Here is a 25,096-nt window from a genome sequence, read left to right as displayed (position 1 = left end):
GGTAAATAAAATATAATTACAATATAGGCCCCTAGAGGTTCTTTCCCACAGTGAGAATACATTATACAATGAAAGAATATAAGCTTTGAGTTCCAGTTCTGACCCATACAAGCTTGTGTGATACAGGGCACATCTTATCCTCCAAATGAGCATGACGGCACATAACTTGAAGGTTTGTTGTGAAGATTTTAAATAATGTAACTAAAGCTACTTGGTGGATGTCTACTAGTAGCTCTTGTTCTATACCTCATCTTCAAGCATTTGAGTCTGAGGCTAATTCCCAAAAGACTTAGGGACCCACAAGATACTTACTTTCTTTATTACAACTTAAGTCAGAAGAAGGGTGTTTTGGAGTGTCGCACGATTGCTTCTTCTGGTAGAAAGTAAAATATTCACTGAGGCACTTTACAAGGTTGTAATTGGGAAACAGCAATAACGCATTAAGTATGAAGTTTTTGGTGTCAGTTGACATTAAACTTTCGACTTCTAAAAAGATGATAAGATTAGGTTTCAGTAAGAAAATGAACCATTGGCTTTCGTTATAGGAAATGAGCATCACCAGGTCAACAAACCCCTGAAAGATGGTCAATCCAAGCTCAGGGAATTAAAAACCAGACGATTATCTTTGAAGAACATTAATTATTTCACAGTGAGTTTGTTCCAGTTGATAGCCAGTAACACTGTGTAGATAAATAAAGAGTCTGAAAAGCTTTTTGGTGAAGAGGTGTCCACGTGGTATGTCTTCCTGGCCTTCTGTGTTATTATCCTGACCTCTGTGTTCCTCACAACTTACAAAAATGGAAGATCAAGGTCACCAGATGCTGTCAGTAATGTCAGGTCAAAAGCTACCTCTAATGCTTGTTTATCTCCCAGGACAACTGTTTTCACTATATTGTTGGCCTCTGCCAATTCCACACTTTCTTCTCAGCTCATTATTTTTGGCAGAGTATAATTCAGGGTGTTTGCTATGCTGTTGAAAAGTGGAAGTCTCTTTTGACTTTCTAATTGCCAAATCTACTGGCAAAAATCTCTTTTGTTCTCACATTATGTGAGATATTGCAAGATATTCCTCCCGAAATATGTACTTTAAACCTTCTAAAATCTCTCTTACTCTGCCTCAACTTCCTTCTGTAGTCCCTTAAATGATAATTCCCCAGTATTTCATTCTAAGTCAGGGTTCACAAACTCAAATGCTTGCAGGTCAGTAGTCCTCACATAACACAATATTTCCCTTTGGAGAGGTATGCAAAAAATATATAGAACCTTGCTTACCCTAATTTAGGAGGTTCCTTTGTGAGAAAGAGCATGAAGGCATAGCTCTTACAAGTATTTTAGCCTGCTGTAAAGGAGCTCAAGTTTTGCTTGTGTGAAACATGCATCCTTGAAGAAGTGTGCAAAGGAATGTATAAGCCCATCTTCAGTTACTGTAGGGGAATTATTCTACGATAGGTGAAGAGCTAAGGAAATGAGGCAGGAAGATTGTGCTTGTGGAGTTCTGCAACAACAGGCAGGGAAGAATCGCTTGACACAGTTCAAATGCACGTTCATAGGATAATTCAACAAAGGACTGACAATAGCCTCTCTTTTAAAAATGCTCTTCATAATAATGGTCAACTGAGTAATTCTCTTTCCAAATGTCATAATCAGAGGAGGAAAATGAGGAAATACATATGTTACAAATCCTGCAGACACCAGGTCTGGTAGGAAGGAAAAGTGGTTTAGTTGTATGTATGCGTCGTGGATTGAATTGTGTCCCTCCCCCAAGTACGTGTCAACTTGGCTAAGCTATGATTCCCAGTATTGTGTACTCACACAATACTTCTATTTTTTGATCTGATGTAACTGTCCACTGTGTTGTAAATCCCAGTCTTTGCCTGTGGCTAATGAGGCAGGATTAGGTTATGTTAAAGAAGTTCAGGGCGGGATACAACATCCTTACTCAGGTCACAGCCCTGATCCAGTGTAAGGGGAGTTTCCCTGAGGTGTGGCCTGTATCACCTTTTATCTTAAATGAGAGAGAAGCAAGCAGAAAGAGGGGGATCTATTAACACCAAAAAAGAAGAGCTGGGAGAGGATCATGTAACTTGGACTGGGGTCCCTGCACTAAGAAACTCCGAGACCCAGGGCAAGACTGATAACAAGAACCTTCCTCCAGAGCCAAAAAAGAGAGAAAGCCTTCCTTGGGAGCTGGCGCCATGCATTTTGACTTCTAGCCTCCTAAACTGTGAGAGAATAAATTTCTGTTAAAGCTATCCACTTGTGGTATTTCTATTATAGCAGCACTAGATGACTAAGACTGTAAGTTAGGTGATTTTTGTTTCTGAAAAACCTTGTTAGGAGGTTCGGAATCTTGTGCTTCTTCATTAATTAGGGAGGAGGAGTCACTCATGAAACCTTCCCAGAACAGAACTGTTTGCCACTCCTAAGAGCTCGAGATTCCTCTCCACACTCCCCCTTTTTCACCTCACTCTGAAGGGCTACAATATCAGTGGTTAACAGTTTTAAAGATAATGACAGTGTAATATATTTGGGATATAATTTCTTCTGTCTTCCTAAAGCCCCCTCCTTCTAAGAAAAAAGTTATATTGTTCTCTGTCACCTCTCTCTCAGGCAAATGAGTCTCAGAGACAAATACTCCTAAAATTTCCATAATCAAGTACAAAACAGATTTACATCATGTGATAGAGCTTTAGGAGATAGGTATAGGGAGGAGGAATCATTTTGAAGGACCTGGAGATCAAGTTCAGTCCTGTGTCTTCAATACAAGGATCCCAGCCCTAACATAATGCCTAGAATGTCATAGGCACACAAAATAAGTTTATTGATTTACATCAAGTACAAGATTTCCCCAAAAACCTAGAAATTAATTGTCTACTAATATTCTTAGATACCTGCAAGCCCACTTCTATTTAGTATTTACTGCTGCCTTCTGGGGAAGAGGACATTTTGTGAATTGCTTACCCGTGTTGTACCGTACTGTGAGGTCTATGTAGTGACTAAAAATGCCTGAAAAGTAGTTGAACAGGACGAGCTTGATGTAGGCAGTAGTACTTCTAGAAAATAGAAAACTCATCAGGTACATTAGGGGGATGGCAGACCAGCCATATAGCATGAGGATCATCATTGTGTCCAGAAAGTGGTAATTCATGACAAGTACATCCACTCTGCAGTATTTGAATACTCCCTGAAACACAGAATACAGAGATAAAGGCAAGGTGCAAGGCAAGTATAAAAATAAATTAAGCCAGAACATTTAGAAAAACACATAGCAAATCCTGTCTTTATTTAGCATAGAACTATTCATTTATTAAATCAATTTGCCTCTTTTTAAAAAACATGCCTTAGCATAAAACCAAAAAAACCAAACCTGTTGCTGTCAAGTCAATTTCAACTAGTAGTGACCCTATAGGACAGGGTAGAACTGCCCTGTAGAGTTTCCAAGAAGCACCTGGTGGATTTGAACTGCCGACCTTTTTGTTAGCAGCTATAGCTTTTAACCAGTATGCCACCAGGGTTTCCTGCCTTAGCATATAAACATGAAAAAAGTTGCTTCCACCTCTTCTTCACCAGAAAACATTACATTGAGCCAAACCAGTGTACTTTTCCTTTTTTTCCACTTGGAACACTTTATTTTTAAACTTATTAATAAAGACAATACACTTTTCCCTAATAATCAAACCTTCATCTTTTTTAGAAAGTAGATTATTTCTCTAAAGAGAGACTATATCCATAGAGATTCTCCCCTCCAGTTATTTTAATATGACATAACCTACCTTGCACTGTCCTAGTGGTGCAGTGGTTAAGCATTGGGCTGCTAACCGAGAGGCCAGCAATTTGAACCCACCAACTGGTCCTTGGAAATCCTATGGGGCAGTTCTACTCTGTCCTATAGTGTTGCTATGAGTCTGAATCAACTCACTGGCAACGGGTTTACCTTGCACTGCTATTCACTTTTAGACCTTGGCCTCCTGGCTCTATTCCACCACCCAACTCCCCTTATATTCACCCTAGCCACTCAGGGTTTCACATTGAAAACCTGAAAGTGAAACACAAAATTCCCAGTTCCTGTGGAGTCCAATCTGTCTCATGGTAACCCCATGTGTTTCAGAGTAAATTGTGCTCCACAGGGCTTTCAATGGCTGTGATCTTTTAGAAGTGGATCACCAGGACTTTCTTCTGAGGTGCCTCTCGGTGGATAGAAACCACCAACCTTTTGGTTAGTAGCCAAGTGCTTATTGATTTGCATCACCCTGAGACTCCAGTACAAAACTGACCCATTGCTGCACCATTTTACATTCCTTCTTTGACTTTTGTAACCCAATTTTTTTCTTAAAGTGTATTTTGAATGATTTTAAAGTCACACCAGGTCTCTTTTGATTACTCTTTGCATGAAATATCTTTTTCCATACTTTCATTGCCAACCTATCACTGTCTTTGAATCTACTGTGAGTCTCTTTTAGACAACATATAGTTGGATCAATTTTTTTTTAATCCATACTGCCAAACTGTACCTTTAATTGGACAGTTTAATCCATTTACATTTAATGTAATTACCTTTAAGAAAGGACTTATTTCTGCCATTTTGTTGTTTTCTTATGTCATAACTTGTTTTGTTCCTCAATTCTCTATTCTGCTTTCTTTTGTGTTAAATAGATATTTTCTGGTATAACATTTTAATTCCCTTGGCTTTTTAAAACATAGTTTTTAGTTATTTTCTTAGAGGTTGCCCCCCTGAGGATTACAAATAATACTTGTTTTATACTTACTTTTTAGTTACCTTTACTGGTATACTTTCTTTATGTGGATTCAAGTAAATGTCTAGTGTCCTTTCATTTCAGACTGAAGGACTGCCTTTAGGATTTCTTTAGAGCAGGTCTGCTAATGAAGAACTCTCTCAGTTTTTGTTTTTTTGGTAATATCTTAACTTCTCCTTAATTTTGGAAGGATAGTTTTCTTGGATATATAATTCTGGTTGACAGGTTTTTGTTTTTGTTTTTCTTTTCAGAACTATGAATATGCCATCCATCTACCTTCTGGCCTCAATGGCTTCTGATGAAAAATTAGGTGTTCATCTTATTGAAGATCCCTTGTTTGTGACAATTGACTTCTCTTGCTACTTTCAAGATTCTGTCTCTGGCTTTTGATGATTTGATTGATATGTATTGGTGTGGATCTCTCTGAGTTCATCCTACTTGCAGTTTGTTGAGCTTCTTAAATGTGTATATTTGTATCTTTTGTTAAATTTTGGGAGTTTTTTGGCTATTATTTATTCAAATATTTCTGCTTTCTCTCTGTCCTTGCCTTCTGGAATTCCTATTATGTGTGTGTTGACATACCTGATTGTACTCCATAAAGCTTTGTTAATTTTTCTTCATTCTTTGTTCTTTTGTTTTCCTCAGGTTGGATACTCTCAATTGACTTATCTTCAAGTTTACTGAGTCATTCTTCTGCCTGCCAAAATTTGCTGTTGAGTCCCTCCAGTAAGTTTTTTATTTCAGTTATTGTACTTTTAAGTTCCAAGTTTTCTATTTTATTCCACTTTATAATTTCTATCACTTTATTGATATTTTCCATTTTGTGAGATGTCATTTTCATGGTTTCCTTTAGTTTTTTAGGTTTCATTTAGCTTTCTGAACTTATTTAAAATAGCTGATTTAAAGTCTTTGTCTACAAAGTGCAAGTCTGGGCTTCCTCAGGGACAGTTTCTATTGATTGCTTTTTTCATATATGTGGATCATACTTTCTGCCAGTTTTTTCATTGCTTTCATGAATGAATAAACTTTTGGAGTTCCTTACTGTACCATTTTTGCTGACATGCCCTAGCATCATTTTTTTTTTTTTTTTGAAAGACTGTCTTTCCCTACTTCTCTGCAGAGCTATCTTTGTCATAAAGTAACTATGCATTTATTCATGGGTTCAATTTCTGGGCTTTCTATTCTGCCCCATTAGTGAATTAGTCTATTTTTGTTCCCATACATTTTCTTAATTACTACACCTTTAAAGACATCTTAACATCCAGAAAAGTTATTCTCCCACCTTCTCCTATGTTTCAAGATTGTGTGGATATTCTTGTCCTTCTGCCTCCTGGTATAAATTTTAGAGTCAGTTTAATGACTTTCACACATCAGAAAAATCTTTTAAATTGAGGTATAATTTATACATAGTAAAATTCACAAATCTTAAGTGTATAGTTCAATGAATTTTGATAAATGTATACATATACTTGCAGCCAACAACCAAACCAAGATACAGAACATTTTCATCACCCAAGAAAGTGCCATCATGCTCCTTTCCGTTCAATTTTCACTCCCAGCAGCAACCACTATTCTTATTTACATAAGTAAAGGTTGATTTTGTCTGTTCGTGAATTCACATAAGTGGACTCAAACATTATGTACTTTTTTTCTGATTGGCTTCTTTTGCTCAGCATGTGTGTTGGATTCACTCATTTTCTTCCACATATCAACTGTTAGTATTTCATTAAAGGACCCTGGTAGTGCACTGGTTAAGCACTCAGCTGCTAACTGAAAAGTCAATAGTTTGAACCCGCCAGAAGGAGAAAGATGTGGCAGTATGTTTCCATAAAGATTTATAGCCTTGGAAATCCTATGGGGCAGTTCTACTCTGTCCTATAGGGTCACTATGAGTCAGAATTGACTTGATGGCAATGAGTTTCGTATTCCATTGCATGAATACACCACAAATATCTATTCTCTAGTTGATGGATATTTGGGTTGTTTTCATTTTGGGCTATTACAAATATAGTTTTCATGAATTTTCTTGCACACATTTTTATAAATATATATTTTCATTTCCCTTGAGTTATTTTCCAAGAGTGGAATTTTAGAGACATAAAATTAGTGTATGTTTATAAGAAACTGGCAAAAAGTTTTCCAATGTGGTCATACTATTTTACATTTCCCCCAGCTGCTTTCTCTCTCACCAAAACCTGGTATTGTCATTCTTTTAAAATTTAGCCATTCTGGTAGATGTGAAATGTTGTCTCATTGTGGTTTGATTTTCATTTCACTGATGACTAATGCTGTTAGGATCCTTTTCCTGTGCTTATTGGCTATCCATAAAATTTTGTTAAATGTCTATGTCTCTTGCCCATTTAAAAAACTGGGTTGCTTCTCTTTTTATTAGTGACGTGTAGAAGTTCTTTACAGATTCTGGATATGAGCACAGACATATGTATTTGTAAGATATATATGTATTGTAGGCATTTTCTCCTAGTCTTCGGTTTGACTATTTTCTAAATGGCATCTTTTCAATAGTAGACATTGAAAATTTTGATAAAGTCCAAATTATCATTTTTTCCTTTAGGGGCTAGTACTTTTTTCTACACTCTCAGAAATTTTTGCCCACCTAAAGGTTGCAAATATGTTCTCTTGTTTTCTTTGGGAAGTTTTATAGTTGTATCTTTTATGTTTAGATCTATGATCCATTTCATATTTGTGTGTGTGTGCGTGTGTGTGATTTGTGAGAGAACAATGTCTATTTATTCCATATAATAGCTCCTGTTCCAGCCTCATTTGTTGAAAATATCTTTTTCCCATTGAATTGTCTTGGTATTTTGGATGAAAACCATTTGAATATATATTCTTATCTCTTTGTTCTATTCTTTTGATCACTTTTGTCTATTTTTATGTCAATGCTAAAAAAAAAAAAAAAAGCTACACTATCTCAATTACTTGGTTTTACAGTGAATCTTGAAATTAGATTATTTGAGTCCTCCAACTATGTTCTTCCTCTTTAAAGTTGTTTTGACTACTCTAGGTCTGATGCATTTTTATGTACGTTTTAGAAACAGTTTTTCAGTTCCTACAAAAATAGATTTGTTGAGTGTTATCGATTGAGTTCCCCAAAAGTATATATTGAAGTCCTAATCCCTATACATGTATATGTGACCCTGTTTGTGACTCCTTCTGAGTGGTATCTTATAAAAAGGAAAAACAGACACACAAACACACACACATATGCAAATGGAAAAGACACCACGTGAAGATGTAGGCAGATGCATCTGCAAACCCAGGAATGCCTAGGATTGCTAGTACCTACTGGAAGCTGAAAGAGACAAAGAAGGACCTTCCTCTAAAGCCAATGTCCTAAATTCAGACTTCTAGCCCACAGAACTGTAAGAAAATAAAATTCTGTTCTTTAAAGAACACTTATGTTTTGTTACAGAAGCACTAGGTAACTACAAGACTGGGTGATTGGGATCATGTAGAATCTATGGATCACTTAAAAGAAAGTGAACATCTTAAAAATATTGAGTATTTCACTTATTTAGATCGTTTTACACTTCTCTCAACAAAGTTTTTTACATTTCAGTGTATAGGCTTGGCATATTTTTCATTAGGTTCATTCCTAAGTATATTATTTTTGATGCTACTGTATTATTTTTAAAAATTTGTTAGTCTATAGAAATATATTTTCTTGTGTATTGACCTAATACCTTGTACCCTTATTAAAGTCATATTAATTTTAGAAGATTGTTTTGAAGATTTCTTAGAATTATTTTATGTATACAATCATACCTTCTGAAAACAGTTTTGTTCCTTTCTTTGTAATATTTATGCTTGAAAATTTCTTTTTCTTTCCTTATTGTACTTGTTACACTTCCAGTGCAATGATTAATAGTGTGAGAATGGACACATGTTCCTACCCTGATCTTAGATAGAATGCATTATTGAGGTGATGAATCACCTTGCAGAAAGCATTTTGGCCTTTGTTTTTGGTTCCTGAGAACCAGACAACACCTGAGACTAGTGAGTGGGACTGGGCCAGACCAGAAGGGCCACCTGGTGGCTCAATGTCAACTAGCCTTAGGAGGCATGATTTAGCCTATCACACAAGACTGACCAATAAAAGCACAGAAGATGGAGGCTCCAGGAGCTTCCTGGTTAGTGAAAGACATGTGGGAGAGTAACATATCACTTGAGATGTAGAAGCTCTGTGCTGAAAACCATCTCATACCTTGTCCTATGTGTCTTTTCATTTGTATCCTTTTTATACCATATTAAAGCTGTTGTAAGTATAGTACTTTCCATGAATTCTGTGAGTTGTTCCTGCAAATTATTGAACCCAAAGGGGTAGTGGGAGTCAGTAGCTGAAAGTGAGGGATCCCAGAAGGGACCCCAAGCTCGCAGACAGCACCCTTGGAGGCTGAGGGAATCCCCAAATCTGTGGCCAGCAGGTCAGAAGTTTGGGGTGACATGTGCACTCCCCCAACTTGTGACTGGCATCTGCATATTTGGCATTCTGAAGGCTAGCCTATCTCCAAGTGGCTTGGGGAAGAGAAACAGCATGCTGTGTGAGCAGCTGGTGTCAGAACTGCATGGGAAAGGGAAGCTGATACTTCCACATGACTCAGCTGGCATGTGAAGTGGTATTAATATCCACCACATATTTGGCATCAGAAGTGGGATTTCTTATTCTACTTTTCACAGCACTCCTTGTACATAATGTTAATTAGGCTTTTTATAGACGTATTTTATCAGGTTAAGGAAATGCTCTTCTATTCCTAGTTTGCTCAGAGATGTTTTTATCATGGGTGAGCATTAACGTTAACTTTTGTCAAATGCTCCTTCTGCATCTATTGAGATGATCATATAGTTTGACCTAACTGACATATGACAACCCCAACGATATCAGAATATATATTATTTTTAATTTCTCATAAAGCATTCATCGAAACTGACCAATTCCTGGATTTTAAAAAAATCATCAATGACTTTCAAATGACTGAAATAATGCATGGTATATTTCTGACCACAGTAAAATTAAGCTATAAGTCATAAAGATAACTAGAACATCCTTAAGTTAGTAATCAAACAATAGCCTTCTAACATGTATTTTTTTAAATCAGGAAATACTTTGAATATGACAGAAACAAACCTGTGGAATGCAGCTAAAATAATACAAGTTATTTTAAGATTCAGGAATTATATGATCAATGCCAGTACTCTCAGTGTATTTGTGTATTGTAGAAGTTGGTGAAGAATGGTGGTGGGAAAATAATGGTGCCAGAAGTGACACCAGTCTGCTCACCAGGGCCTGCGGTGACAGATAAAATTAGTGGCCCTCTAAAAGTATAGTAGAGCACTGATGGCACAGTGGTTAATTAAGAGTTACAGTGAGCTACAACTACTAACCAAAACATTGGCAGTTCGAATCCACCAATTGCTCCTTGGAAACTCTATGGGGCAGTTTTACTCTGTTCTATAGGGTCGCTATGAGTCAGAATCAACTCAACAGCAATGGGTTTGGTTTGGGCTTGGTTTATTCCATAAGAGTTCTTTCTGCTTCTGCAAAGAAGTTATTTTCTCCTAAAGAAGGAATGAATATGAGGGAGAAAGTTTCTACCGTGAGACTTTTGCAATGTGTTTTCTAAGATGAGAAAGTAACTACTGGCCGAGTTAGGTTTATGGCACTATTAAGAACAGTGACTTTCCATGGGGTACAGAACAAAAATGAGCCCTCAAGAAACTTTAACACTCACCAGTAGTAAGCAGCAGGAAATGAAGAAGATGATGAAATCCCACAATAGTGCAGATAACCAGTATATGAGGACATAGATCCCACTCACAAACTGGATGTGCTTTGCATTAGTGACTCTCTCAGTCACTGTCAGGAGACAAAAACCACTAATTAAAAGGGCCATGCCAAAATGCACATAAAAGGCCACAAGGTCTCCATTTGTACTCCTACAGAAGAAGGAAAAAAAAAGAAATATCAGCAAATCAGCATAGTAAAAAATAAAGATTTCTATCAATAGTTATTTTTATCATATGAATGTAATTAGATAGGGCAGAAGAAATACATTCAAAGTATAAAACTCTAATGAAAAGAATAACATACTTGCCAACGACTTTATCATGGTATGGCTGAGGATTATTGAAGACTGTTAAGGAAGCATCAGGGCCAGAGACTGACTTGAAGAGAAGGTTGTCTAACACCATCAGGGATGCAGATGGTGAATGGTATGCTTCATTGTTGAAAAGAGCAGTCAATACTGTTTCATTTGTCTTCACCTCAATGGAAAATGCAACAATGCAGGAGCAAATACAATCTTTACTTTCCATCAAGTAATTCAGTAGGTCACCTAGGATGAGGAAACAATATTGGTCCAGTGCGTTCACAATACAAATCATTTAAAAAATATATGTTGGGGAAAAGGAACCAAATAATTTCACTTGGTTTTCATCCCTTTCAATTTTCCAAAAGTGGTTACTTCAGACATTTCCATTTTTCTCAAGCACTCTATCCCATTAGTAAATTCCAAGCTCTCTCACTTCATACCCTATAACCTAACCTCTACTACTTCACTGAGAATAGATACGTAACATGATATAGACTCTCTCAACTTACACCTCCTCTGTCTCAACCTGGTCTATAAACACTTCCACTTTCAGCCGTGATGAATGTCATGGATTGAATTGTGTCCCCCCAAAATATGTGTCAACTTTGCTAGTCCATGATTCCCAGGATTGTGTGACTGTTCACCATTTTGTCATCTGACATGATTTTCCTGTGTGTTGTAAATCCTACCTCTACGATGTTAATGAGATGGGATTAGCAGCTGTTATGTTAATGAGGCAGGACTCAATCCACAAGATTAGGTTGTATTTTAAGCCAATCTCTTTTGAGATATAAAAGAGAGAAGTGAGCAAAGAAACAAGGGGACCTCATACCACCAAGAAACAAAAGCCAGAAGAATAGCAGGTCCTTTGGACCCTGGGTCCCTGCACTGAGAAGCTCCGCAGCCAGGGAAGATTGATGACTAGGACCGTCCCCAAGAGCCAACAGAGAGAGAAAGCCTTCCCCTGGAGTTGGCACCCTGAATTGGGACTTCTAGCCTCCTAGTCTGTGAGAAAATTAATTTCTTTGTAAAATCCATCCACTTGTTGTATTTCTGTTATAGCAGCACCAGATAACTAAGATGGTCTTCATCTAAGAGCAGTCTTTTTTTTGTTTTTAAAGAGCCCTACCTTGCACCTTCTGAAGTATTTGTTCTTCAGACTGTAGCATATTCTCAAGGTGTTTTAAGAGATTCACAGTCAAATTAGAATTCCCAGAAATAGATAAAGGCACAATAGTCTGACCATAGTGACGCAAATTCATTTGTCTGACAATCTCATTATTCTTATTAGAAAAGTCTTGAGCTTTTAAGAGAAAGGTAAGGACACCTAGAAGTCCCAGTATCTGTAGTAATACCAGCTTCCAGTTGCGCCAGCTGAACATTGCCCTCTTCATGAACATGGCTCGGAACTGCTGTTGGTAGAGAGACCACTAAAGGTAGAAGAGAGAAACAATGTTACAATAGTCATAGGCCTAAACAAGTCATTCCTGCTGAAATCCATTAAGATCAATACTTTGAAATTCTATCAAAGAAGACATATAAGATTTATAGAAACGAATATTTGGAATAGAACCTAAGCATAATAAACCAAAATGATAATATTGGTCAGTCTTTTGTTTGTGTAAGGGAGGGGTTGACAAACTATGATCTGTTTTTGTAAACAAAGTTTCATTGGGACACAGGTATGCCCATTCATTTCTGTCTTGTCTGTGTTGTTTGCAAGCCTCAATGGCAGAGTTGAACAACTGTGACAGAGACCATATGGTTCACAAGGCCTAAGGTATTTACTATCTGTCCCTTTGTAGAAAAAGTTTACTGACCCCCATTATAAAGTATTAAATCTAGATTTTTATATAAAACACTAAAAATCTCAACAGGATGATTTTCTTTATTCATAGTATTGTATTATCTATGACCAGAACAACAAAATCACATCCATTTCCCTTGTGAACTTTTTTTTTCAATTCCTAAAGGATATTTTCCCATAAAATTTGGAGATGAAACATACACACACATATACAACATATGGGTTTCATTGCCAGGTTTCAGGATATTCGTCCTGGTTCAAAATGAGAACATATCCTTAGTCTGATTAAGAAATATTCTCTGAATGAAACTCAGATATTTTCAAGGAACAAGAAATAGTGTTTAAATTTAGAGGAAGAATTTTTCTATATGACTCATACTGTCCAAAGAGCAGGAAAAGGAGTTCTTCCTAGCTTTTACAAAGATGGACTATTGGAAATAACTTTAAATATACTAATATCCTAATTCAGGGATCAGAAATTGTTCTAAACTGGCCTGCCAAATCTTTCTTCACCTTCATCTTTTGCAAAAGGGTAACATGGAAAATTAAAAATGTACATACATAAGAAAATCACTTTTCTTAAGCACCTGTACATGTAAAAATTAATTTTTTGACTTCTTTTTTTAAGGTGTTACTAAAATCCAAAGTTCTGTAGCAAACAAATACTAGGGAAAAAAACTCTAGCTCAGTCCTTTCTGACTCCAAATCTTCAGACAACACTATACTGCTTCTCAGCTGGTCCATCCTTCCCTCAGTAAGACAATTCACAGAGACAATCGAAAGAAATGTACCCCATATTGCAGACTCCCGACAGTCAAGAAAACCAGCGTGATTTATAGGGGAAATAGATAACTTAGAAGGAGAATGAAAGAAATTCTTGGTTACTTCAAGAGGCTTATGCTGAGCTTCTTACTGATTTAAGAATGTTCCCTAAGGTAACTGTTAAATTCCCATTGCAAAAACATAAAATATTTAAAATACTGGACATTCTTGATTCTTAAAAATCAGGTTTTCTTAGTACTCTTACTGAAGTTTCAATGAACTAACAACTTTTTGGGTTACCAATTGAAAAATGAATTCTAAAACAGAAATAAAGAACCCTGAGGAATAACAGTGGTTGAGAGTAACAGCTGATATCTTTATCTAGAATCCCTGACCTCTGCATTAGGAAATTAGTTAGGTGTAGAACAGGCTGTTCCACATATGGTTGGATCTGCTATCACTGAGAACTCCACACTCCTTCAAGTATTAAGATAAAACGTACCCCTCATACCCCAACCAAATATACATCAGGTTTCTTAGTGAAGGTGCTTACCCCAGTATTACACACAATAGTAGAGTTTTCCCTAAAGATGGAACCATATACTGACTCAAAATATGTGGACGAATTCACATTCTGGGTCTTGTTTATGACTTTGTTCATCATCTGGATGGGAGTCTGGATAGCTTGGCTATCTTGTGTATCTGCCGCATTACTGACTCTGTGTCAAAAAAAGCACAAAGTATTTCATTTCCATACTACTCCGATATAATTTTTTTTGGTGACTGTGAGCCACAGCCTTCAGCTCAGAAGGCTACCTGATTTTCTCATTGGCTGGCAGGGGTATTATATGGAAGCAACACGGTAACTATGGTAGAGTGGTTTCCAAACACCAGAGGACTGCTGGATGTTTGAGGTAAACTGGGAAAAGGGCCATGTAACGAGTGTTTCATTAAGTTGAATTTATTCAAATTAAAGACTAACATCTAATTCCTAATTTGGGTAAGTTAAAATATCCATTCTTTTATGAAATGATGGGAATAATTCTTTTTTTTACTTTAAGTTATGTCATAGCCACTTTCCTTTAAATTTTCTAATATGTGAAATCTGAACATTTGGTGAGTTTAGAAAAGATACTAAGACATTGCCCTTGCCCTCCAAGGTTTTTCTTTTCCCCGTGCACCATTACTCACCTAAGGAAGACTTCTTCCATGGTAGTGATAGAGGCACCAAAGCTCTCAATGCCCAGCTCTTTCTGTCTCTCTTCCAGATTAGTAAACAGAACTTTAAACCTAGATGAAGAAGGAAAGGAAGAATAAAAAGCTAGCACAAATCAGATGATTTTCATACTTTCTTTTTATTCCAAGCAATTTTCCCTCAGCAGTGGGAAAAATATGGACCATTCTTCACCACAATGCTTATTATAGTTTCCATAAATCAGAAATGTGGAACAGATGAAGAGAAAGAAACTAGCAAACTGCTCCCTACCCTATGTAGTTCCTGGATACACATAATTTGATCTTCTAATAAGAACACAAAAGACTATATGTTAATAACCTTAGGTGTTGTTTTTAGGCGCCTATGAGTTGGTTCTGACCCTGTGTACGACAGGATGAGACACTGCCAGGTCTTGTGCCATCCTCACAATCATTATTATGCTTGAGCACATTGTTGTAGTCACTGTGTCAATCCATCTCATTGAAGGTCTTCTTCTTTTTCACAGATCCACTACCTTACCAAGCATGAAGTCCTTCTCCAGAGACTGGTCCCTTCCAATACCATGTCCAAGGTAAGTGAAACAAAGTCTTGCCATCCTTGCTTCCAAGAAGTATTCTGGCTATACTTCCTCCAAGACAGATTTGTTGTGTCTTCTGGCAGTCCATGGTATATTCAACATTCTTCACCAATACCATAATTCAAAGACCTCGATTCTTCTTTGCGTGCTTTCACATGCATATTAGGCGACTAAAAATACACTGGGTTAGGTCAGGCTTACCTTAGTCCTCAAAGAGAAATCTTTGCTTTTTAACACTTTAAAGAGGTCTTTTGCAGCAGATTTGCTCAATGCAATATGTTGTTTAAGTTCTTGACTACTGCTTCTATGGGTGTTGATTGTGGAGCCAAGTAAAATGAAATCCTTGACAACTTCAATCTTTTCTCCATTTATCATGATGTTGCTTATTGGTCCAGTTGTGAGGATTTTTGTTTGCTTTTTGTTGAGGTACAATCCATACTGAAGGCTGTGGTCTTTGATCTTCATCAGTAAGTGCTCCAAGCCCTCTTCACTTTCAGTAAGCAAGGTTGCGTCATCAGCATATCGCAGGTTGTTAATCAGACTTCCTCCAATCCTTATGCCTTGTTCTTCTTCATATAGTCCAGCTTCTCAGATTATCTGCTCAGCATACAGACTGAATAAGTATGGTGAAAAAATACAATCCTGACACACACCTTTCCTGATTTTAGGCCATGCAGTATCCCCTTGTGCTATTCGAACGACTGCCACTTGGTCTATGCACAGGTTTCGCATGAACACAATAAAGTTGCATTCTTCACAATATTATCCATAATTTGTTATGATCCACACAATTGAATGTCTTTGCATAGTTGATAAATATCTTTCTGGTATTCTCTGCTTTCAGCCAAGATCCATCTGATGTCAGCAATGACATCCCTTGCTCTGTGTCCTCTTCTGAATCCAGCTTAGGACAGTTATACTCTGTTCTCTGGGGTCACTATGAGTAGGAATCAACTCAATGGCATTGGGTAATTAACTAAAATGCTGGGGGGGGGGAATACAAAAATATATAAAAAGTAAAAGAAAAATATTCTATCACCCAAGGCATACCCGTTACCATTGGATGCACTTCCTTCCATCATCACATATATTTTTTCATTTAGATTTTTTTCTTGATTATAGAGGTTTAACATAAATAAAATACACTAATTTTAAGTGAATTTTTACGTATGTACATACCTGGATAACCCCCATCAATATAAGACAGAAAACATTTCCAGCTCCCAGAAGGTAACTCATGACTCTTCCCAGTCAATGACCTCCTCCATTACATACACCACGAGTGTGCACACAAGTGTGCGTGCACACACACATACTTGTGATAACGATTATTTTAGAGTTCTATAAATAAAGATTAATTCCCCTTTTCTTAAACTTCCTATATATGGAATTCTGCAGTCTGTTCTTCTTCACCCAACACAATGTCTGAGATTCATCCATGTTGTTGCATATAACAGTACCTTCATTCTTTATTACTGAGTAATATTCTGTTGATGGACATTTGGGTTGTCTCTGGTTTGGGGGTATTATGAATAAAATGGCTATGAATACAAACATTCTTTTACATGTCTTTTCATGGACATGTGTCTCTTAGGTATATACTAGAAGGGAAATTGCTGAGTCATAAAATAAGCACACATTTAGCTTAGTAGAAATGACCAAATGTTTTCCAAAGCAGTTTTAACATGTTCAAATGCTGTTGTCAGTCTTTTTTAGTTTTGCCATTCTTGTGGGTGTGTAGTAGTAATGTATTGGTCTCTTTTATACTTTGCTCATAGTTCCGGGAAAAATTCTTGACATAGTCCTCTCTTTCATTAGTTCTATTTTCTGATTATTAATTGGTCCATTTTTTATTAGGTAATCAGGAATTCTATCTCTGATTTTTCCTCTTCACAACTGCTTATTATAAATTTAGTATCCTTTTTAATCTGAGAATATAAAACAGAAAGGTTCAAAAGCCTTTTATTAAAAAATTTCTTTTTAATTTTTGCAGTAAATTTATTCTCAGAGTAGGCACTTCTTATGATTTCTTAGAGGGGTACTTTACTTCCAAAATTCAGTATCATTACAACAGTCAAATTTTTTTTTTTTTTCTTTTTTTCCATCCTCATGGAAGGAGATTGATATTTCCCCAGGGTCTACTTCAGGAGGAAATTCTCTCCAAGATTGAAGTGTGATTCTGCCTGATTTAATGATTCCGCCTCTAAGTTCCCATTCCGATTTTCCTGCCCAGAATCAACCTTCGCCTTGCTGGCTTAACTTCTTAGCTTCATTTAAAAGTCTCCAGTTTTCTAACGTCCTGTAGATGGTTGAGCACAGACTTTGGAAATAAGTGGGCCTGCTTTAGAATCCAGCCTCTGTTGCTATTATTATTTGGTTGGACCTTTCAATTTGATTTACTATCGATTTAATCTTATTATTTGATTTACTCTTTCGAAGCTTAAAAGCCATAATTTGTAAAAAGGTAAAGTATATTTTATTTTCTCCTCTCACATGTCACAATATTATTTCACTTTAACTAACAATCTTCTGCAATCACTTAACAGTGACCTGAGAGGCTAGCATGTACTTCATCCCAGCTTGCAGACTTAAACTCAAAGCACCCTGAAAATTTCTCCCTCCTTTTTGTTTGCTCTTACATTTTAAAGTAAAAAATCATTCTCTTTAATCAAAAAGGTTGAATTACAACACAGACCAAGGTGGCTGACTAGGTAGAATCTTCTGCTGATCCCTCTTGCAACAAAGACTCGAAAAAAACAAGTGAATCCATTACATACATGACAATCTACAAACCCTGACCATCAAACTCAGAACTAAGGAGTTGACCTGAGTGACAGACGAGCAAAAAGCTGTGCAATGAAGCAGCGACCTCTTCGGGAGCCAGCGTGCCATGCCACAACCTTGAGCCCTCGCCGTTCCCAGGAGCCAGAGTGGTGCAGCTAATCGTGGCTTACTGAGACGGGGCAAGCACGGGACACAGACCTAACCCCCTGGAGTAACCTCGGCGAAGACCCAGCTAACGCACGCAGGCTGAACACCAACACGGCTGAAAGGAGAATGAGAAACCATGGGGAAGCAGCAACTGGTTTTGGAGCCTGGAGCACAGCGTTCCAGCCAGGAGACCTCAGCACTGGGCTTTGGACTAAGCGTGGAGGGGCTGATCATGGCTTCCTGAGATGGCACAATCATGGGACGCAGTCCTAACCCCCTGGGGCAATCTCGACCAAGCCAGTGCAAACAGGCTACGCACCCCTCTGCAATCTCAGATAAAACAGTCCTCACCAAATAAAATAAGTAACTTTGTCTATCTTGCCCACACTACTCTCTCCTATCTATCTGATCCCTCCCCACCCTGCCCCAGATGGCTTCCTTAACATTGGAATTCCCTCGGCCAGGGAGTTAAGTGCTCTGTGGGTTTCTGTTTTTGTTTTTTTCTTTTTAACCCCTTCTCCTGGCCTGAGAGAAGCAGTAATTAACAACAATCGGGGGAAAAATCCTTCGCTGACTTCCCTAAACTGGGGTAATAATACAGAACCAGCTCCACCCAAGCATAAGAGATCCAGAGTCTTTGGCTTTCATCCCTACAGGAAACCAAGTGGCTATTATAATGCAAAGGCAATTCAGATAGAGATCTGAATATAATTGCCTTAGCTGAGCAGTGGAAAGCCAAGTTTTGGAGGTCTGATACCTCTCTACCTATTAAACAGAGCCCTCACTGATCCACAGCAGGGAATTGAGGGCTGAAACTCCACCCACACCACCTAACCACCTGCTAAAGTGGTCCGAGGATAGTGAAACCTACCAATCTTTAGAGGTACAAGCATTGGGTGCCTAAGGTACAGCTGCAGAGCCCACCCGCCAGTGTGCTCTACAGAACAGAGACACTCCTATCTCACCGGCATGTGGGGGAAGGCTGACAGCATCCTGCCCTCCTCGGACTGTGACCCCCTGCCGCTACTAGAATCTGATGCATACAACCATCACCACTACTTCTCTAAGTTAATAGGTGACAACCTACATCACACACTATGTGACCCACTATCAGGACACCTAAGCTCATTAAATTCAAAAATAGTGAATGGACTCAGAGGCTCATTTATCTGGTAACACCTCAAATCAGCTGGTAACAGGACATAAGTGATTCAAAGGGTACAACAATCAAGATAGCGTGATCTAGTAGCTCATCTGGGTGTATTGAAACAAAACAAGAAGATAAGACTCAGTGAGCAAATACAAAATAAATTATTACAATATCTTATAGGTGGCTTGGAGACAGCAGTCAATATCAAATCACATACAGCAGCAGACCATGATTGCTTCTACAAACCCCAAAATCAAAGAATCAAAACCTTTTTCAAATTAAGATACATTCCTGGAATTGCCAGATGTAGAACATAAAAACCTACTATAGAGACTGCTTCAAGACATCAGGGATGACCTCAGAAACGAAATAAGGCAATCTACAGAAAAAGCCAAGGAATGTGCTGATAAAGCAGTTGAAGAAATCAAAAAGATTATTCAAGGACATAGTGAAAATTTAATAAGCTGCAAGAATCCATAGAGAGACAGCATTCAGAAATCCAAAAGATTAACAATAAAATTACAGAATTAGACAACTCAACAGGAAGTCAGAGGAGCAGAATCAAGGAATTGGAATGCAGAGTTGGGGAGATGGAGGATAAGGCAATTGACACCAATATAGTTGAAGAAAAATCAGATAAAAGAATTTTAAAAAATGAAGAAACCCTAAGAATCATGTGGGGCTCTATCAAGAAGAATAACTTACATGTGATTGGAGTTCCAGAACAGGGAGGGATAACAGAAAATACAGAGAGAATAGTTGAAGATCTGTTGGCAGAAAACGTCCCAGGCATCATGAAAGATGAAAGGATGTCTATCCAAGATGCTCATAAAACCCCACACAAGATAGATCCCAAAAGAAAATCACCAAGACATATTATCATCAAACTTGCCAAAACCGAAGATAAAGAGAAAATTTTAAAAGCAGCCAGGGAAAAATGAAAAGTCACCTACAAAGGAGAATCAATAAGAATAAGTTCAAACTACTCGGCAGAAACCATGCAGGCAAGAAGGCAATGGGATGACACATATAGAGCACTGAAGGAGAAAAACTGCCAGCCAAGAATCATATATCCAGCAAAACTTCCTCTCAAATATGAAGGCAAAATTAAGACATTTACAAGTAAACACAAGCTTGGAGAATTTGCAAAAACCAAACCAAAGCTACAAGAATTACTAAAGGAAATTGGTCAGAAAATCAATAATATCAGATACCAGCACAACACAAGGTCACAGAACAGAACATCCTGATATCAACTCAGATATGGAAATCACAAAAACAAAATAAGATTAATTTAAAAAAATGCTGAAAACAGGGAATCATTGATGTCATTATGTAAAAGATTACAGTAATCAAAAAAGAGGGACTAAATACAGGAGGCATAGATCTTCCATATGGAGAGGACACCAAGGTGATATAAGGAGATACAAGTTAGGTTTTCACTTAGGAAAAAAGGGGTAAATATTAAGGTAACCACAAAGAGATCCAACAATTCCATACTTCAAAATAAAAAACAAGATAAACATAATGACTCAGCAAAAATAAATTCAACTACTATGAAAATGAGGAACACACAATTCACAAAGAAAACCTTCTCAGCACAAAAAAGTGGAAAGATGAAATGGTCAACAACACACAAAAAAAGGCATCAACAACAGAACAAAACACTGCCCGGTCCTGCACCATTTTTACAATCGTTATGCTTGAGCCCATTGTTGCACCCACTGTGTCAGTACATCTCTTTGAAGGTCTTCCTCTTTACTGCTGACTCTGTACTTTACCAAGCATGATGTCCTTCTCCGGGGACTGATCCCTCCTGACAATATGTTCAAAGTATGTAAGATGAAATCTCAGATATTTGCAACTGTTTCTTCTCATTTTGAGTCATGCCACATCAGCAAATGAAAGTCCCGAAAGCTTTACTCCATCCACACCATTAAGGTCAACTCTTCTTTGAGGAGGCAGCTCTTCCCCAGCTGTCTTTTGAGTGCCTTCCAACCTAGGGGGCTCATGTTCCAGCACTATATCAGACAGTGTTCTGCTGCTATTCATAGGTTTTCACTGGCTAATTCTTTTCAGAAGGAGATTGCCAGGTCCTTCTTCCTAGTCTGTCTTAGTCTGGAAGCTCAGCTGTAAGCTGTTCTCCATGGGTGACCCTGCTGGTATCTGAATACCAGTGGCATAGCTTCCAGCATCACAGCAACACATAAGCCTCCACAGTATCACAAATTGACAGACACGTGGGGGACAGAAGAGATAAACCCACCCACTGCCATCGAGTTGATTCCGACTCATAGCGACCCTATAGGACAGAGTAGAACTGCCCCAGAGTTTCCAAGGAGCACCTGGTGGATTCAAACTGCCGACCTTTTGGTTAGCAGCCGTAGCACTTAACCACTACACCACCGAGATAGACGGGTATATTTTTCCCTAAACTCCTACATAGAACACGAGATCTCACGTGAAAGAGGGATACATGGAGGCCCTGTTATGTATCCTCAGACCCCCTTCACAGTTTGACACCTTCTTTGATTAGAATGTGACTTCCAAAGCTGTGGTGACATGAGTTCCTTTATGCAGCCTTTTGCCTTAATTCTTTGGAAAAACAGCTTGAGAGATTTTTTTCCCCTAAGCTGAGGAGTAACCTTTGCTCAGTTTTCTACCTCAGAGGGTTTATTACTTTTGTCCAGGTTGATTGACATTTCCTGTGTAAGCTGTAAACAAAGTGGTTTGATAATTTTTGACTGATCCTGGACTGCAGCCTGACCTGTGGTGGGTATGCATCTTGCAGGGGCTGATCAATATACCATACAAATGAAGTGACTATAGACTATTCAAAAAAAGTTACTATAGCCTACTATGGCAAAGAAATGTCTGTGGCCGCCTGAGAGGGATTGGTCAGCTAGTGGCCCCTGCTGGGAGGGGCCATGCTTTGAAATTGACAAGGAGTTGTGTATATATGCAGCCAGCCCCACAGAGGTTTTTAAGACAGAAAGAAGCAGGATGGGTGGCAGCAGGAAGAAGCAGAAGGAAAAAAGAAGAGAGAAGCAGAAAGTGAGGAGACAAGGAGCTTCGTAAAAGAGCTGTAACATGGGTCAAGGGCTGTAACACTGATGACAGTGAGAGGCCCAGAAGGGGCACAGTAACACAGCTGTTGGTGACAGGCTTGGCAGGGGCCCTGGGGCAGAATTGGTGGTGACAAATAGCAGGGCCCAGAGGAGCTTGTTATGAGGGGCACCTTTCCTGAGGGGTCCAATGGGAGCCAACCCTCAGGGAGCCTAGAGGAGCCTGTCCTCAGGGGAAATAGAGGAATCTGTCCTCAGGGGCAGGAGGGGAGCTTGTCCTCAGGGCACTAAAAGAGAATGTCCCAAGGGGGGCAAGAGGAAGCCTGCATGGCCAAGAGTTGCTGAGAGAGCTGTCCTGCACCGAAGAACGGAGATTATGCCCACATGCATCCAGATCTTGGATTGTAGCCTGTTGATCCTGACCACAAGTTGTACCTAGTTACTTCATTAATAAACCACATAACGATAAAAAAAAAAAAGGCATCAAAATGACAGCACTAAACTCATACTTATCCATAATTACACTGAATGTAAATGGACTAAATGCATCAATAAGGAGACAGAGAGTCTCAGACTGGATAAAAAAACACGATCCATCTATATGCTGCCTACAAAACACACACCTTAGACTTAAAGAAACAAATAAACTAAAACTCAAAGGATGGAAAAAATATATCAACCAAACAACAATCAAAAAAGAGCAGGAGTGGCAATATTAGTTTCTAACAAAATAGACTTTAAAGTTAAATCTACCACAAAGGATGAAGAAGGATACTACATAGTGATTAAAGGCACAATCTACCAGGAAGATATAACCATATTAAATATTTATGCACCCAATGACAGGGCTGCAAGGTACATAAAACAAACTTTAACAGAATTGATAAGTGAGATAGACACCTCCACAATTATAGCATGAAACTTCAACACACCACTTTTAGTGAAGGATAGGACATCCAGTAAGAAGATCAATAGAGACAAGGAAGATCTAATTGCTACAATCAACCAACTTGACCTCATAGACTTAGAACACTCCACCCAACAGCTACAAAGTATACTTTTTTTTCTAGTGCATATGGAACATTCTCTAGAATAGATCACATATTAGATCATAAAACAAACCTTTGCAGAATCCAAAACATTGAAATATTACAAAGTATCTTCTCAGACCATAAGGCCATAAAAAGTAGAAATCAATAACACAAAAACCAGGGAAAAGAAATCAAATACTTGAAAACTGAACAATACCCTGCTCAAAAAAGACTGGGCTATAGAAGACATTAAGGAGGGAATAAAGAAACTCATAGAATGAAATGAGACTGAAAACATTTCCTATCAAAACCTTTGGGACACAGCAAAAGCAGTGCTCACAGGTCAATTTATAACAATAAATGCATACATACATAAAGAAGAAAGAGCCAAAATCAGAGAACTGTCACTACAACTTGAACAAATAGAAAGAGAGCAACAAAAGAATCCATCAGGCACCAGAAGAAAACAAATAAAAAAAATTACAGCAAAATTAAAAACTCAAACTCCTAAAAACAAAAAGGCCACACCTACTGGACTGGTAGAGACTAGATGAACCCCTAAGACTATTGCCCTGAGATACCCTTTAAACTTGGAACTCAAACTACTCCCAGAGGTCACCTTTCAGCCAAATGACAGCTTGGCTCATAAAAAAGTATCACTCTAATAATCACCTAAATAAAACCAAACGGTAAACATTTTCCCTAGACCAAAGATGAGAAGGTATGGAGAGGACAGGGAAGCTAGATTATGGAAAACAGTACAACCAGAATGGAAATAATGAGGCTGCTGATAATTTGTGGAAAAGGTAACCAATGTCACTGAACAATATGTACAGAACTTGTTAAATGAGAACCTAATTTGCTGTGTAAACTTTTCACCAAAAACACAATAAAATATTAAAAAAAAAAATTACAGCAAAATTAAATGAATTAGAGAACAGAAACACAATTGAAAGAACTAACAAAGCCAAAAGCTGGTTCTTTGAAAAAACTAACAAAATTGATAAACCACTGGCCAGCCTGACTAAAGAAATATAGGAAAGGAAACAAATAACCCCAATAAGAAATGAGATGGGCCATATCACAACAGACCCAACTGAAATTAAAAGAATCATATCAGATTACAACGAAAAATTGTATTCTAACAAATTTGAAAACCTACAAGAAATGGATGAATTCCTACAAACACGCTACCTACCTAAACTAACACAAACAGAATAGAACAACTAAATAGACCCATAACAAAAGAAGAGATTGAAAAGGTAATCAAAAAACTCCCCCCCAAAAAAAGCCCTGGCCCAGACGGCTTCACTGCAGAGTTCTACCAAACTTTCAGAGAAGAGTTAACACCACTACTACTAAAGGTATTTCAAAGCATAGAAAAGGATGGAATACTCCCTAACTCATTCTATGAAGCCAGAATATCCCTGATACCAAAACCAGGTAAAGACATTACAAAAAAAGAAAATTACAGACCTATATCCCTCATAAACACAGACGCGAAAATCCTCAACAAAATTCTAGCCAATAGAATTCAACAACATATCAAAAAAAGAATCCACCATGACCAAGTGGGATTTATACCAGATATGCAAGGATGGTTCAATATTAGAAAAACCATTAATGTAATCCACCATATACATAAAACAAAAGAAAAAAACCACTTATCTTATCAACTGATGCAGAAAAGGCA

The 25,096-nt window shown here is 37.9% G+C and overlaps 1 protein-coding gene across 1 annotated transcript in view; it reads right to left on the bottom strand.

Annotated features, from left to right (window-relative positions):
- LOC104846752 (phospholipid-transporting ATPase ABCA3-like) overlaps positions 1 to 25,096 on the bottom strand; it is a 160,954-nt gene that overhangs the window by 44,694 nt on the left and 91,164 nt on the right. The window contains exons 16-22 of the mRNA XM_010598550.3: positions 14,625 to 14,723; positions 13,987 to 14,152; positions 11,994 to 12,294; positions 10,864 to 11,107; positions 10,501 to 10,709; positions 2,958 to 3,180; positions 298 to 476 (exon numbers count right to left, since the gene is read on the bottom strand). Coding sequence (XP_010596852.1) covers positions 298 to 476; positions 2,958 to 3,180; positions 10,501 to 10,709; positions 10,864 to 11,107; positions 11,994 to 12,294; positions 13,987 to 14,152; positions 14,625 to 14,723 — 1,421 coding nt within the window. The remainder of the gene's footprint in view (positions 1 to 297; positions 477 to 2,957; positions 3,181 to 10,500; positions 10,710 to 10,863; positions 11,108 to 11,993; positions 12,295 to 13,986; positions 14,153 to 14,624; positions 14,724 to 25,096) is intronic.

Source organism: Loxodonta africana, chromosome 12 (assembly GCF_030014295.1).
Source record: "Loxodonta africana isolate mLoxAfr1 chromosome 12, mLoxAfr1.hap2, whole genome shotgun sequence".
NCBI classification, from domain to species: domain Eukaryota; kingdom Metazoa; phylum Chordata; class Mammalia; order Proboscidea; family Elephantidae; genus Loxodonta; species Loxodonta africana.
Note: the sequence above shows the minus strand (reverse complement) of the source record. Positions and strands in the feature narration are given on the sequence as shown.